The sequence below is a fragment of the Lagopus leucura genome, unplaced genomic scaffold, assembly GCF_019238085.1.
Source record: "Lagopus leucura isolate 7727_CA_CO unplaced genomic scaffold, USGS_WTPT01 Super-Scaffold_100004, whole genome shotgun sequence".
NCBI classification, from domain to species: domain Eukaryota; kingdom Metazoa; phylum Chordata; class Aves; order Galliformes; family Phasianidae; genus Lagopus; species Lagopus leucura.
Window position 1 is genome coordinate 55,847,534 of NW_024962264.1, and position 16,009 is coordinate 55,863,542.

Below are 16,009 nucleotides of genomic sequence, written 5' to 3' on the forward strand. Positions count from 1 at the left end.
TTTGTCTGAATTGCAGGCCATCTACTATGAGATCGGTTTTATAGTCTCCGCAGCCTTGGGATTGCTATTTATTTTGTTACTGCCTCTTGTGGGACTTTGCTTCTGTATGTGTCGTTGCTGTGACAACTGTGGTGGGGAAATGCATCAAAGACAGAAGAAAAATGCTGACTGTCAGAGGAGCTGTTTTGCAACATTTCTTTTTGTTGCTTCTTTAATAATAAGGCAAGTGTAATAGAACAACACAAAGCTTGGTATAGCACTAATTTTGCAGTGCTGTGTGACATATGACGTTACTCTATTAGCCTATAGGTGCAGAAATGATTTTATTATGCTAAATAATATTAGTACTTTAATATTAGTACTTATTAAAGAAAATGCGACTGCATTAAAGAAGTGCTGCTGCCTTTGTTATCCCCAGGTCATTATGTGTTCACTTGGGAGGAATGCAGATGCAGAACACAAAAATTAAGCCTGAATGTGACAAATGAGGTTTCTGCCAGTCTCAAAGTGCCAATTGCAGAATGTTATGTTAAACTCTTGAATAAATGACACTGTCCTGTGTTCAGTCCATCCCATAGAGAACCTGAGGTACAATGCACTGTTTTGTTCTTGGAAGTGGTGAGAAAAGCCATTGTGTGGCCTCCTGTGGTATTCGTCTAATAGATTTTCTTATAAGTTCAAAATGATGGGTTTTCTTCTGGGCACTGATTGAATTGTTTAAGCCGTGCATGTGCTCACTGTATATGCTTGAGTTTAGTCACACTTTGTTGCTGTTGGCATGAGGAGTATTAGCATCCTCTTGCTCTGTGCTGGGCATGTAGTGAGTGATGAGGGACTGCAGCCCAGGCTTTTATTTTCTCTGCAGATGCTTTCAAAATATATTGTTTGCTTACAGGTTTTTTTTTTGTTTTGTTTGTTTGTTTGTCTTTTTTTTAGTTTTCCTTCAACTTCTTCATTTTTTCACATGCCTGTTTTTCTTATTTTCTTATATTCCACACTATGTGAGTGTTCAATCTAGTGGGACTTACCTTGTCACTTCACTGTAACCTTGATTTCTTTTCCCTTTTAGTGCTGTCTGTCATGTTGAATTAAGGCATTCCTTATGCTTAACTGTAGCACTTGGGGATACCCTGTGTTAGATCATGCTCTCTTCTGCCAGATGTCACTGACAGACATGACACTTAAGTAACCTGAATTCCAGAAAGCCAGAAAGTACAGCAGGTGATACATTCCTGCCACAGTTACAGGACAAAACTTCTTAGCACAGTAGTACTCAAAGAAAATATATTATGAAGTTACCCTTCAGCATACTGGAGCTTCAGGGAGCTGACAGAGCTTGCCAGCACCTTCACATCATGTCTCAGGACACTGTGTTGGAGCTGTAGTGCCTGAGGGGATTTTGCCTGTCAGCAGAGAGTGCATTAAGGGATCCTTCTCCTGTCAGTCTTTGACTGGTGTGTTTGCTGCCAGCTGTTGCTGTGGTTTTAAGCAAACCCCGGGTCGTGAATGGAAGATCAGTGAGCCATACTAATACACTTTTCCAGGGCAGGGGAGACTGCCTCTTTAACTCATCTTTTGTATCAGGCATCGGGAATGTCAGGTGCATACCCCAAGGGAAGGCTTGGCCTGAGCTTTCTCCACAGGCTGCCATGGGCAGAGATGATCCCGTAGGACTTGCAGCTAAATCTGTAATGCTGTAAGTGCTGCGCAAGGTGAAGAGGGGCTTTGTACAGCTTGTATTGCTGATCTCAGCCTGGCTGAGGCAGGTCTGGTTCTCAAATTTCCAGTATATGGCTACACAAAACAAGAGCCTGCTGCCCTTCCCAGATCTTCTTTAACAGGGGAAGAGAGGGTGCTATGCCTGAATCTATTTAAATCCATGGCAGCTTGCTTATTACTGTGCTGAAATACAAGGGAGAGTTATGCTGGTAGCCATCTCTCCTCCCCACCCACCTCACACAAAAAAGAGAGCCTGAGATGTACCTGTTTCTCCACCTCATATACTGTTCTCAGCCTAAGTCTCTTTGTGGGTGCATTTCTACTCTTCTCCCTATTTATCTTGCAGTTTCAGCTCAGTTGGAAGATTTACTTGTAGTTGTTTTTCCCAAATCCACACTTCTCACAGATTGGACCACAGCTTTGTACATTAGCCGTGTCAGTAATGATGGAACAAAAGAGTTGCATCCTGAGCAAGTAAATTGCTTCTGGCTAATTGCAGACACAGCCAAAAGAGCAGACCCCACTGCTACTGGGTGACATCAAAACAGATCCAAATGGTCTTTTCTTGGCTGGGAGAGGAAGCTCAAATGCATGACGGAAGAGTATAAGCAGGGAAAAGATGTTGAGCACAGAGCTTGCAGTAGGTAGTACACATAGATAGCAACTCCTGGGCAACTCTGGTAACATGTGGATGGCTCTTCTATGTGTCAGTATATATGTGTCATGCCTATGTATGCTGTTAGTTCAGATTTTAGGGGATATCAGCTAGCAGATTTTATCTTCTTACCTTTCCACTGATGGTGCTCTGGATAACAGGATCAGGGTTTAAGTTTACTGAGAAGTTGTGTAAAGAAAGGAAAAAGATTACATTATTTTTCTTTTCTAAATAAAGCAAACAAAAAGCTGTTCTACAGAGATGTGCTCTCTGAAGGCAGAGTGTGCTTGTTACAGTGGGGTTTCCTCAAGAAGAAGTATAAGGAAGCAAGTAGGAGTTGTGTTTATGTACTCAGTTGTTTATTTTAAAGTACACAGGCTTACATTCCCTAGAAGATGCATTTTGTGCTTGAAATACTTCTCTTGGTAGAGCGAGTCCGAAGTACCTCATGGTTTTTGTAATTTCATTTTCCTGTATTGATATTGCCATCCAAAGATGGGACATTTTAATTTATTTTTAGTGAAAATGTATGTGCCAGTGCCAAACTTAATGCCAGTCATAGGAACTAGTTTGGCTGATAGGACAGACTAGCATGTGGTTGGTTTTCTGTCCTTCAGAGAGATGGTGGTGTTGAGTTCTTTTCTAAAGTTGTAGTCATATGTATGAATTTGTGGTTGTTATGTATGATGTACTAGGCAAAGCTAAGTCTGATGGAATGGAAACAGTATTGGTATCTTGACAAATCCATCTCTGAGGCTTTGTAGAAAGCATTTGGGCTGTGTGGAATTGATAACACGCATTGTTCAGAATCTGGAAGTCAACCTTAATCAAAAGATTCGGTGAGCAGGTTAGTACAGAGAGCCCCCACCCACTATTTGTCTGCTATTTGGTGGTGCGGAAGGTGCCATTTACCCAGTATGTAAATCAGTTCTGTTTCTATTCTGTGAGTTTAATTTTTTTAGCAACACAGCTAAAGAAAAGGCTTAGGACCCCCCTGTAACTGGAGTAGTGACTTCTGTATCTCGATGACACCCGAATAGGAGCTGAGCATGGAGGATCTGACTCCTGAGGAGCTTGTTTAACAGTTGTCAGATGTCCATTTTCTTCCTCCTTTATGCTTTTCTCCTTGTAGCTGCTTACTGAATGTTGACTCAAGGTTCAGTTATATAACAAATAGATTTTTCTTTCCTCTCTCGTGCTGTGTATTTGTTTAGTTGCATTCAGAATGTAGCCGCAGTTGTTCCGGATGCATCAGCTGTATAAAGTATCTCCCCCTTGTCCCGTGTCCTCCCACCCCTTCCATTTAGGAGACTGAAGAGAAAAATGATCATGCTCAAATCTCACAAAGTACTGTTTTGTTAGCTTGAAATTGACCTTTCTAGCCTGTGAGCATAACTCTGAAAAGGCATAAAAACGCTGGCAGCCCAAAGAACAAAGATGGCATTATAAACTGAGTCCACAGAGGGACACACAAATGTTTGCTTTTCCTGATAGCTTCAGATAGTTTGCCTTCAGATTTGAGGAGGAAGAAAAATATTTGACTGCCTTAATAGAAAAATGTTTTCAAAACCATTAGCATTACTGTAGAAAGAAGACAAATTATATGTTGTATGTGTCCAAAGTGTAAATCATTTACAAAATGCAAACCATTGGAGGTTGTTCAGGTTCTTGGCATTTTGTGCATCCTAAGTTCATCGTTCTTTGGTAGTAGCTGATGTTAATGGCTGCAGAATGGCTTGGCCATGTTGGAAATACAGCTGCCCCTTGCTTGCTGTTGGTTAATTAGTAAGGGTAACTTCTTTTGGGAAGTTAGCTGGTAGTCAGCATTAAAGGCAGGGCTGAAGTTCTGGTACAGGAGGAAGCCATCTCTAACTGTGTCATGCTCTGAAACCAAACTTTTCCTACTGAGTGTTTGTCAGCAGCAAAAGGTCTTGTACTTGAGAGGAGAGCAACCCTTCACCATGTTTGGGAAAGCTAAAATAGGAAAAGATGAAGATTTGTTTGGGATCACTGGTAAAAAGAGGAGATGAGCCTCATCGGAGTGTTTGCTCCTGTCTTGCTGAGATGCATGTATCACATTATTCAAGGCGCTCACCATCCACCATCTGATTCCTCATTTGAGTGCCTATATTATGGATTACTTTGAGCTTAAATTCTCTGGAGCAAGAATTTTATTTGCCCAGTAGGGAGGTAATATAAATTTCCTTAAAGTCCTATTTTAAAATATTAGGTCTTCTTAATGCCATCACTTGAAGTTTAGTTTGGGAGGAGTCCAATGCCTTTTGTGATGGTTACTCCCTTCTGTTGTTTGGATTGGATGTCCATAACATTTGTTTTCAGGATACTGCCTAATTATAGTGCTGAGCTGTTTCACTGCAGCACAACTGAGGGACTGAACTAATACGCCATCCAGAAATGCCTGTAATGCATCTGGCTGCAGGCTTCAGGCAGTGCTTCCCTTTGAGGTTGCGTCACGCCTCTGATGAGTGGTTCTTTGCTGTCTACCAGTTAAAGCTTAAAGCACTGAGTGGGTTTGTGTTCAGCCTGTTCTGGAGCTCTCCATCCTGCATCCCTACCTGAGGCCACTCTACTTGTCTCCTGGTGCCTGTAACTGCAAAGGGTTGTTCCCAATTGAAAGCTTAGCTGTTGTGAGTATGAGATGGGTTTAAAACAAACAAAAAAAAAATCTTGCTTCTGTTTATTTTACATCTAAGCTAAACAAAACAAAACAAAACAAAAACCTAGGTTGTTTGTATGCTATGAAAGATTTTGGAGGCTCTCATGGGATTTTTAATTGCCTTTTTATCTGATGTTTGTGCGAATCTACTGTGTTTTGATTAGAATTTTGCAGTGGGGATGATCCAATAGGAGATAATTAGCGGCAGTGCTGATTGGAAGTCTTATCCTGCTTCCCACCTTTTGTTTTGTTATCAGGAAATGTTTATATGTTTTTTAGAGCTAATGGGAACTATTTTTAAAATATGTATATAATTATGTAAATAAATAGAGCCATTATGAGCAAATGTTGCTGAAGTTTTCAAATGTAAAATATTCAATGTAAAATATTCAATATTCAAATGTAAAATAGTTATTTTATGAACGTTTGCTTGTGGCTTTGTCAGCAATAATGATAGTGGTGAAAGAGTGTAACACTGATGAGCTGCATACAATTCACGTGTTTGCTGATGCTGTCAGTGCGGATGGGTAAGTGTCTGTAAATTTATTAACTTCTGAAGTCTGTGGGTTAGCACTGCTTTTTTGTTTTCTTTAGTAGCACCGTATCTGCTCTGACAGCTAATTCCTCTACTTTGCCAAGTGGTGTATATGAGATATCACAGTAAAAAAGAGAAAGCGTAAACTTAGGGAGACCTTTATTTTCATAACGTTAGAGTTTTTTTGCTGTGTCTTTTGTTCTGGTTTAAAATGTTAGGGCGGGCATTCACTGCAATAAATATTTTATCTGTATTTTTTGTAGCGTTGGAGTGCTTTGTGCATATGCTGCCAACCAACACTTAACTAGTCAAGTCCGAGGAGCAAAGAAACTGGTCAACAGCAATTTTAAAGATCTGAAAGTTTTCCTTAACGACACTCCAGTGGTAAAGAATTTTTTCTTTATGGGGAATGAGGGTGGGAGGGGAGAAGTATAAGGAAGAAGTATTGCAGAAAATACTCGTTTATTTCTGTTTTGTATAAATGACAACCACAGTGTGGTGTTAATTCTCTGTTTGTCACTCTCATAAAGCAGAGTAAATGAGGTGAGAAGCTTTCATATGACCATGCATGTTCGAGAACAAACATTATTAGAGCAGCTTTTGAATCATTGCATCTGGGAAGCGCAGTTAAATTTTTCAATATTGAGAGTTGATCTGTTTACAGTTATTAATTTGAGAAGTGTGTTGTGACAGCCTGGTGATGTGGGTGTATGTCAGGAAGTGGAGGTTGCATCAAGAAACTGGGTGCCTTTTGTGGAGCTGCCTTGGGGCACAGAGAGAAAGCTTGCACTGAAAGATAAAACCAATGGTCTCAGAACTCACTAGGTTCCTCTTCACTGAGTGATTACACTGAGTCATAAGTATGTGACAGGAAATATCGGAATAGAAAATCTTGTTACATGGAAGAAACTATTCTAATAGAGAAAAAAATAGGCTCCAGCTAAAAAGCGGAGAAGAGCACTAGAACTGTGGAATTTAAAAGTGTCAGGACTTGGACATTGGTGCCGGGAGTTCCTCAAAGTTTCAGTTATGTAGCAGGTTTTTTGTTCGTATGCAGAATTATTAATTTTTCTTTCTTAGACTTGATAGCACTTGATTATGCAATCACTAGATACATCTTACAAGTCATTTTTGATACATGAGGTACACAGATATCATGTATAGACACACGCGTGTAAGGATTTCTTGAAGACAAGGACTTCTGTTTCTTTAACAAGTTATGGAATCCAATTCATTGGCTATAAGCTCTGAAATCCTAACTGATGTCCTGGCCTTGTGAGTATGAGGTGTATAACATATAGGAGGATTTGAAAGTAGTCACACGTAAAGAGTTCTTGTCATAGTAGATTAGCAGACTACACGAATGCTGTTGCTAACACTATTAGTTACATGAATCGCATTTTGTCTATGACATTGCTGGAAACAGTGCAAGCCTTACAGACATGCAAAATGTTAGTCCTCTGGTTTGGCTAGGAAAACCAACCATCACAAAAAAGCCTACATCTTTCTTGGTAGGAAAAGCTCTTTTTATTCTTTTCTCCTTTGTTTAAAAAAAAAAAAAAAAAAAAAAGGAGTCTGTCTCATACTTTGTGATTTAATTACATCCACTGCTGTATGATGTATGAGTTGTTTTGTGGGTGTTTTTTAGTTTCTTTTTTTCTTCACTTCACTGAAAACTTGAGGCTGCAAGCCAAATACACTCCTGTGCACATCTGAGTCACTTCTGTTCAAAATTGGAAGCGTGTTTACTGTGCATGTTAACTTCTGCATGACTCGGTTAGGATTCACACTGCATTACTTTAAACATGCAGAAATCAATCAAAATTACTTCATACCTGTAGCAAGATTTCCTTCAGGAATAGTTATTTAATAGCCTTTTGTACAGAACCAGAAACTGGTGATAACTAAGTTGATATTTTATATCGACTCAGTGCCTTGGTGGAACCCAAGTTGCAGCTGGACCAGATCTGTTTGTCAATGAAAACCATTTGCGTTAAGGCAGAATGACCAGCTTCTTTTGTAAGGGGAACTCTGAGAGGCTGTCCCCATAAAAGCCAGTCTGGACTGTGAATTGCTTCAGAACCACTATCCCATAAATTTGCTGGACAATTCTTATTTCAAGAGAAATCATCTTTTTAATTAGAAAATCAGAGGGATGAAGACATGCACAAACGTACTGTGCCTGACTGAGTTGAAGTCTTTGTGTTGCACGGTTTCTGCTGCTTAACATTTTTAAGTAGAGTCTTTTTCCCCAGAGATCTTCCAGTATGTTTCCCAATAAAACCCATCTTTTTATGTGCAGTTGTGCTAAGCAGGGTTTTAAAACATTTAGTTAACTGAAAGCAGTAGAACTCCGGAATTTCGGGGGGGGGGGGGGGAAGGGTTACTGCACAAATATTTGGATTGTTTCAAAGTGTGGCAATTTCTGACTCATTATTTGAAACTATTACTTTTTTTTTTTTTTCCCAATTACTTTAATGGTTTTTCATATCATCTTTTTTTTTCAGCAAATTGACTACTTGGTGAGCCAGTACAACACAACTAAGGATAAAGCGCTCTCTGACCTAAATAGTAAGTACTTTGATTTAGAGGGGGTTAGTGATGTGTTGTTTACTTAAAGCCTTCAATAAGATAATGTAAACAGCTCATAATGCAAAGTGAAATTTGAATTACGATTGCATGGTTTGCAAACATAATTATTGTTCTTAGTGTTAAATGAGACTAAAATCAGAGATTCTATCCATATAAAATGACTTGGAGCTGTTGTAATGCAGTCTATTTTCTGAAATAAGTCTTTTGTTAAATTGCTTACTGAATAAATCAGGGTAGTATTTTTTCCCTTTTTTACAATTCAATAACCACTAATACTTGTGTTTTTTTAGAGTATTATTCCTGAGTCTTTACTGTGGAGCCAAATGTGAAGGAGAAGAGCTGTTAGCTGTTGCTGTGGTTACTATAACTGTAGATCTCTGCATTTGTTTATTTTTGTTGTTGTCTCTTTGTCCTCTGCTCAGCTAGAAGTTGAGATACACATTTATCTTCTTTCCAAAGCTGCTTATTGTATTTGGCATTTCAGGATGAGCAGTTGAGGAACAAGACATAACACTTGAAATACAATTGCTTCACCTTCTCCTACAGTACAGTCATGATAGGAGGCATCACCTTATAAACCTCTCAATAAACAGAGAGAACCAAACCACTGAATTTTTTCAGAACTTTCAAAAATGGTAGTAATAGAAAAGGGCAATCATATTCAGTATAGATTAGAATTCAGTATACATTGTTAACATGTACTGATAAGCATGTCAGTTTGTGCACAGGTCTGCATTTCAGACTGAAGTGCAGTGCAGAAATATCAAAACTGATTGTGAACAGGATTGCTGGAAGCAAAGACAGTAACTTTTGATTCCTAGAGTCTATACTTTGGTATCAGTTTAAAGCATGTTATAGGGACAGTTTTCAGTGCAGCAAGCTTGACATACTTTCAAGTCAGTGTGTCTATTAAAGGTTACTGAAGCACACTGAAGGCAGTAGCCAAAGCAGTATTTGCACATATTCCTAACTATTTCTGTGCAAGAACACTCACGTCTAAAAAACTGGGCATTGCATAAGTCTTTAAAAACAAGAACAGTAGCTGAAAAATAAATTAGTTAGTAACTGCACTTCAGGTACTAGCTTCTAGCTTTCAACCCAAGAATTCAAATTAAATATTTATTTACTTTCAGTGCAAGTTTAATATGCTAGCTTATGGGAAACTAACTGGATTTGTGATAGGAGTGCTCATCAATAAATAAAGATAGCTTTTATTTTCTTGTACAGTACTGAGATACCAGAATTAAGTGTGTGACACCTGAGGACGAAAGGATTTCATTAAAAGTGAATCAACAGTAGAATAAACATCAAGAGAAATGTAGATGAATTCGGTTTGCCCACCCTAAGGAAACGCTGAAAGTCTTTTCTGCTTTATAAAAATTCTCATCCCCAGCTAGAAATGGCAGTCTTGACAGTAATGGATGCTTCTGTAGCATTCAGTATTCCAATCTCATCAGGAGCAAAAGCTCCAAGAGCTGTTTACTTAACCTGAATAGAGAGGAGACCTAGCAACTACCTGAGGTTGCATTAAGATGCTTCACCAATCTCAACTCTGCATCTTTCTGTCTTTTGCATACACCCCTTCTCATTTTTGCTGAACTAAGATGATTTCTGCTTGTGGGCAGTGAGGCAGGAGGGCTTGGAGGGAGGAGATGGATCTGCGTGAGCCTGAAGCCAGCACTGAATGCTGAGAGCAGGCTGGCAGCCATGCGTAACACGCTTAAGGGATTTTGGCGAGGATGGTTGTCAGGTCTGGGCTGTGGGTCACCTTGACACATCAGGAATGGGAAAAGGGAAAATAAACTATTTTCTTCTTTTTGTTGCATACAGAACCATAGCTTGTATTGAATGAGTATGCCACAAAATTCCTGTCAGATGTTAGACCTTGTTAAGACTACTTATGAAGAAAATCTGTTTCCATAAAAGGTAGTAATTGCCATTAAAAAAACTGTGTCAGGCCTTAGAGAAATTGTAGTACCTTATGTACACTTTGTTCAGTAAGAGATCGATAGCACCTGTACTAAAAGGTAGTTAAAGCTGAACTAGGATGTGATGATTTTTTCATCTCTCCATGCTGCAGATGTTGGACCTTTGCTTGGTAGCAGAGTTCAAGAGCAGCTGGGGAAAGAAGTACGTCCCGCACTTGATGCAGCTTTGACAATGGCAGGAGGTAAAAATGTGCATGTTCTTGTATTAATATTCTGTTGCCACCATAAGACAGGCTTCATTTTTTTGGTGCACAACATGAGATTGCTTTATGCAGTACCATGGTTCTACTTAGCATTTTTCAACATGCCTTGATGTTTCATTTAAAATGTGGTTATCCAATATTCTGAGATTTATAAATGTATTTAAAAAGTAAACAAAGATGTAAGTGCCATTGTTGATGTCTAGTTTTAGCAGTCATTGAAGGCAAATTAAATCTGTAATCCCCACTTCAGGTGGTTGTCCCTTTCCAGGGATTATAAAGGAGAGTAGGAGAGCTGTGCTCTCATATCTGTCTGTAGTTCTTTGCAGGTTAGTCTTTGACAGGTCTGTGGTTGAGCGTCATCAGTGTCAAACCTAGTATGAGAGTGCCAACAACCGTCATTTCTTAATTGTATCTTTGAGTTCAGTGTTGTTTGTGCTTTGTTCCATCTCCCTTTAAAGAAAAGATTCCTTTATTCTTTTTTCTTTTGAAGGTTTTCCTTTTTCAGGAATCAGGTGCACATTATAGAGTAAAGTGAAAATCATCCTTAAACTTCAGTCACTTGGTGGGTTTTTTAATCCATGAATTCTTTTTTGAAATCTTTCCCGTTCATTCATCATCATTCTCCTTTTTTGCTTTATTTCTCTTATTTGTCTTGAAGTCAAAGTGGAAAGGGCTATCAAAGGTAAAAAAAAAAAAAAAAAAAGAGAGAACCTTGTGTTGTGTGAAGTGTGCTTTATTTTCGTACACTTGTGCATTTGTAGTTGTATATGTGTGGTTTTTTGTCTTAAAACTACTGTTTAGTGTTATTTTGTGTGACTGGGACAAAATCTAAAGGCAGACAAGTGTTAATGTGCATAAGTGCTTAGCTGATGCAACTTGATCTCTTTTCCTTTCCTTGTGCAGCCATGTAATTCTTCAATTGGACTACAACTAACCTTAAAAATACTATTTTGTGGATATGGGCTTTCTTTTGTTTTCTGATAACCAAGCATTGAAATTCTTTATTAAAACAACCGGGTTAGAAGAAAGAGGGAATGAGTAGAAAAGAGTAATCTGAAAAGTGGGTAGAATCTCAGTAAAAGTAGATTGAACACATTAATTTGTTTGTAGGAGAGTGTAAGTAATCTGTTTTTATTAACAATAAACTTGTATTTGGTGCTGGAGGGTTTTTCTGGGTGAGATGGAAAGATTATTTAAATCAGTATTGTCAAGCAGCTCATAGTGTTTACATGTGTGTATTTACACTTTCCCTCTGTAATGGTATCTAGTTTCTAACAAAAATTTAAAAAAAAAAATGATGTTGCATTCTTGCAGCCATCAGAGAAACGAAGGAAGCACTGGAAAACGTGAGCGTCTCTGTAGAAGTTTTGCAGGAAGGCACCGAGAGGCTTCATGGAAATTTGACAGATGTTAAAATGCACCTGAGCAACACCCTCAATGATTCTGCATGCACTGCAGCTCAGGCTGCCTCAACTTGCAATATCATCAGGAATTCATTAAATCAACTGAACATTAATGCCAATTTCAGTGGGGTAAGAGAGTGTTTTCAGACTCACGGTGTGATCACCTTAAATAGGCCTGCTAGTATTTCTGCAAGTTAATGGCTCAGTGTATGTTGGCACTTGTGAGATAAGTGACCTTCATTAACTCTGTGTTTCTGGGTAATTACAGTCACTGTTCTCATTTTCTGTGTGGAAAAGAATAAAATGTGTGTCAAGCAACTACATTAAAGTGCTGCTATGGCAGGAAAAGAATCTGCCCTCCCAAAAATGCTGAAGTTAAGCTTTGCTTTTGTACAACAAAGGTTTTAGGAGTATGCTACAAAGATTCTATTACAAACAGTCTTTCTAGTTTCTTTATCCTTCACTCCTATCTTTGAAATATTAAGTAAAGTAGTTACTTTACTGTGATTGCAACTTTGATGTGACTTAAGGATGCTTTTTGTTTCCTAGTTGCCGGGGGTGAGCTCACAGCTTGCGAAGGTCAATGATGTCCTTAAAATAGACCTTTCTAGTCTGGTTCAGAAGGTATGTTTCACAACAAGCTTATAAACTCTTAAGTAATAAACTGGGATACATGAGTATCTGTTGTTTTCCCTTGGCTTTCCCAAGCAGAATTCTCTTGTTCCTACCTCATCGTTGCTCTGTGTATTATTCCATTTTTTTTACCAAGATTTAGTGTTTAAAAGCATGAATGTGGTGCTTTACATTCATAGGATATTACATGTCAAAAGTGTGTAGCTAATGGTCTGTTTGAAAGCAGGATCCTTAAAAAGAGAAAAGGCAGATACATGGATGTGCTAGCAAGCTCTATATTTTTGGTTCAAGATAATAATAATTAAAAATCCATGGTCTTCTAATCAACTGTAGTGTATTCCCATCATCTTAAAATGAGCATATTCAATCTTAAATCTGATACAGTGGATCTAATGCAATTACTATTAGTATTTTTGCAAATGTGTCATAGTTAGAGCAGTGTAAGAACCTAGCAATCTGATAACGTTTGCTAAGAATAAAAGAACAGTGTAGGGGACTGCAGGCTGTGTGCTGGAGACCTGCACCCTTGCTTGCCTATGAAGGGATCAGGCTTGCAGGAAAAAGCTTCAAGCCTCCACGGCAGTAGCTTCTTGTTTCTGTCAGTGTGAACTATTGAGGTTGGTTCCCACAGCATTAATCCTTCCTCTCCCCTTCTTACTGAAGGTTACAGTGTTTATCAGAGGTAGCTGGATTTCATTGTTTGTAACAAACATGTTAAAAAGGCATAGGATTGCAGAGGGTGTTTTACTGGTTTGCAGTAACTCCCTTCACTTAGTGAATCTTCATGTATGTGTTAGTTTTGTAGGAGTGAGAAGTGCCAAACAAAAGTACTATAAAGTTTGAAACGACTGTGACTGATGTGTGTATTTAAATCTAGACATTTTATAAAGAGTATCTTGGTGAGTGAATGAAATCTGAAATGTAACTGACTTTGTATTTTGCTTTGACCTTTTCTAATGCGCAGTGGTAAGGTATGTTTTTCTTGGTATTACCACATGTATTTTACCGTGTATGGACTTTCAGTCCTTGTCACAGAGGAAAAAGTTGCAAGTAATGTGTCCATGAGAAGCTTATTCTAATTGTTCCAACTTTTATTCTTAGGGTTATGCAGCATTTAATGATACTCCAGATTTAGTAGTGAATCAGACTAAGAACATCTTATCAGGTGAGGACAATGGAAACTGCCTTTCTGCTTTAACTGTTTAATGTTAATGCTTTTGCATCAGTTACGGATGCATTTGTTTTCTTTTATTGACAATATATTTCCTGGGCTAAAGGGTATAAAAAATTAAGTCTAAATCTTCTTTTAAGATTTGGTGCCACGAAAAGCATAGAAAGTAAGTACGTCTCAATATAAGATCCAAAATAAAGTCTAAAAATAAACCATATGCTATTTTACAGAACAGTTCTGTTTGCTGGGCATTGTACTACTTAAGTAATGAGAAATAGTGAGGTCCCAACTGCATTCTAATATTTACTTTTATTGGGTTGAAAGACTAGTTTGCATGAGCAGTGGTGTATCTATGATGTATTTAGCTGTTTAGTTGTTTAAACAAACAAACAAATAAAAAAACTCAACTCCACAGCAACAAAACAACTAGCTGATCCTGCCTGCTGCTGTATCGAAATGTAGCAGATGTCAAAGGGGAGCTAAAAAATGTACCTTAATGCCTGTTTAATAATGCTTTATTACTCTGGCTTTGAACTGTTTTTTTGACAGTACCTGGACAGTTGACACTGACTGAAATGTAGTATAATGTATGCATACTAATCTGTTTTAATTTTTGTTCTTGCATTGTGGACCTGTTCTGCATAAATATACAGCTGTTCCTTGTAAGTTTTTCTTTTCTTTTTTTTTTTTTTTTGGCAAAATGAAACACAGTATGTATAGAACTGTAGTACACTGTGTGAACTTGCCTAAAATGAGCCAGTTTTCTAAAAATGTGATGTTATACTTTTCATTAGGAAATCTAACAGAGATTTGCTCATTTTCAGTAACTGCCGCTATCCATAAACACAGACCATCTTAATTTATCCATTATTATTTTTGCACTTTTTTGTTATTATAAAAATGAGTTTCATTAGCAAGTCAAACAAAACCAGTAGTTCTACTAGACAAATTTCATGTTCATTTGTTAATTTTTTTAATGAGCATTTTGGTACCTGGTTGAGCTTGATTGGAAGAGAAACATCAGAACACACACCTGAAAACATGTCCAGCTGTTGTTGGAAGTGGTTTGGTATAGTGATTGTCAACTCTGCACATAGCAGGGGTGTTGAAATGTTGTAGATGATCATTATGGTCCTTTTCAGCTCAGGCCATTCTGTGATTCTATGATTCTATGAAGGTGCTGCCTACTACCAAGTAGCAACCTCTATTTACACAATCTGCAGTTTCTCCAAGTTGAGAGAAAGGGAAGAGTAGGCAGAAATTGCATTTGACAAATAAAGAATATGTATGATAAGTGAATGAATCACGTCTTTGTGTATCTAAGTAGCGTGTATCTAAATTGTAAACATAGGGTTTCTTCATAATTTGGGGAAAAAATTGGATTAATTGATCTTTATCTCAAGAGTGTTGCTAACTAATTGGAATGAATTTAGCTAATCTTTTTAAATGAGATCGGAAATAAGTGGTATAGATTATCAATATAAGCAGTCTAATTTATTTCAGTGTTGTATACCCAAGGGATGAAGTTTAAATAGATTTTGATCTTCTCTTTCATAAACCTGGTGGCTAATTGTCTCACTCAGCGTTACCATTTGCAGTGTTGCATGAAAAGCAAGATTTAAGCTGGCAAGATAAGCGATTCTGGCTCAACATCTACATCTTTCAACATTAAACTGAATGCTAAATATAAAGTCTGTGTTTTTAAATGCCATTGTGTTACTTTGAAGCTAAATGCTTTTGTTGCTTGCTTGTCTTTTCCTCATGCTTGTCTTCATGGCTTGCCTTGTTATATGTGCAGAAAGGCCTAACAGCATTTTATAGTGCATACATGGAATGTAAATTTCTTCTGTTAATCTGTAACAGTGAAATACATTTGTTCTTTCAGATATCAAAAATGTGCTGGAATCCATTGGTTCAAATATCAGTAACTTCACAAAAACTCTCCCTGTGCAGAAGATTATAGCAGATTTGACAGTATATCTGACACAGAGTGAAGCGTATGTTCAAGACTATTTTCCAGTAGTGGAGCAGTATGATTTCTACAGGTATGAACATACTAAATAGGAAACACTGCAGGAGTGAAGTGCTACCTACAGTTCATGCAGTAGCATATAACTAATGTGTTAATGTAGTATTTTAATATTATGAAAGGGCATTGAAACTATTAGTGATAAAGAGTGAAGTCAAGATGCTGTAATGCAAATTTTTGGTTGTTTTAGTAAAGACCCTGACTGCAGCAAATCAAGCTGGGTGCTGTTCCAGTACAGAGCAAGAGAAGGCCTACTCTGCAGGCTTTCCTATCTTTTTCAGGAAGGATGTATGTCAGAAGATGTAATACGTGAAGAAACAGATAGTTTCATAATGCTAGGGTGACTCCTTTTTTTGGACTTCCTACTGCAAAATAGTAGTAGCAAAGATTTTGCTTCCCACTTT

General features: G+C 37.9%; 1 protein-coding gene across 6 annotated transcripts in view; it reads left to right on the plus strand.

Annotated features, from left to right (window-relative positions):
* The window catches only part of PROM1 (prominin 1), a 58,287-nt gene that overhangs the window by 25,117 nt on the left and 17,161 nt on the right, over window positions 1–16,009 (plus strand). For 5 of the 6 annotated variants that reach the window (XM_042871975.1, XM_042871977.1, XM_042871976.1 and 2 more), the window contains 8 exons: window positions 17–222; window positions 5,850–5,970; window positions 8,094–8,157; window positions 10,259–10,348; window positions 11,684–11,901; window positions 12,322–12,396; window positions 13,507–13,570; window positions 15,462–15,621. In XM_042871975.1, the coding sequence (XP_042727909.1) occupies window positions 17–222; window positions 5,850–5,970; window positions 8,094–8,157; window positions 10,259–10,348; window positions 11,684–11,901; window positions 12,322–12,396; window positions 13,507–13,570; window positions 15,462–15,621 (998 nt within the window). The remainder of the gene's footprint in view (window positions 1–16; window positions 223–5,849; window positions 5,971–8,093; window positions 8,158–10,258; window positions 10,349–11,683; window positions 11,902–12,321; window positions 12,397–13,506; window positions 13,571–15,461; window positions 15,622–16,009) is intronic. The other variant, XM_042871978.1, reaches the window with a different exon arrangement.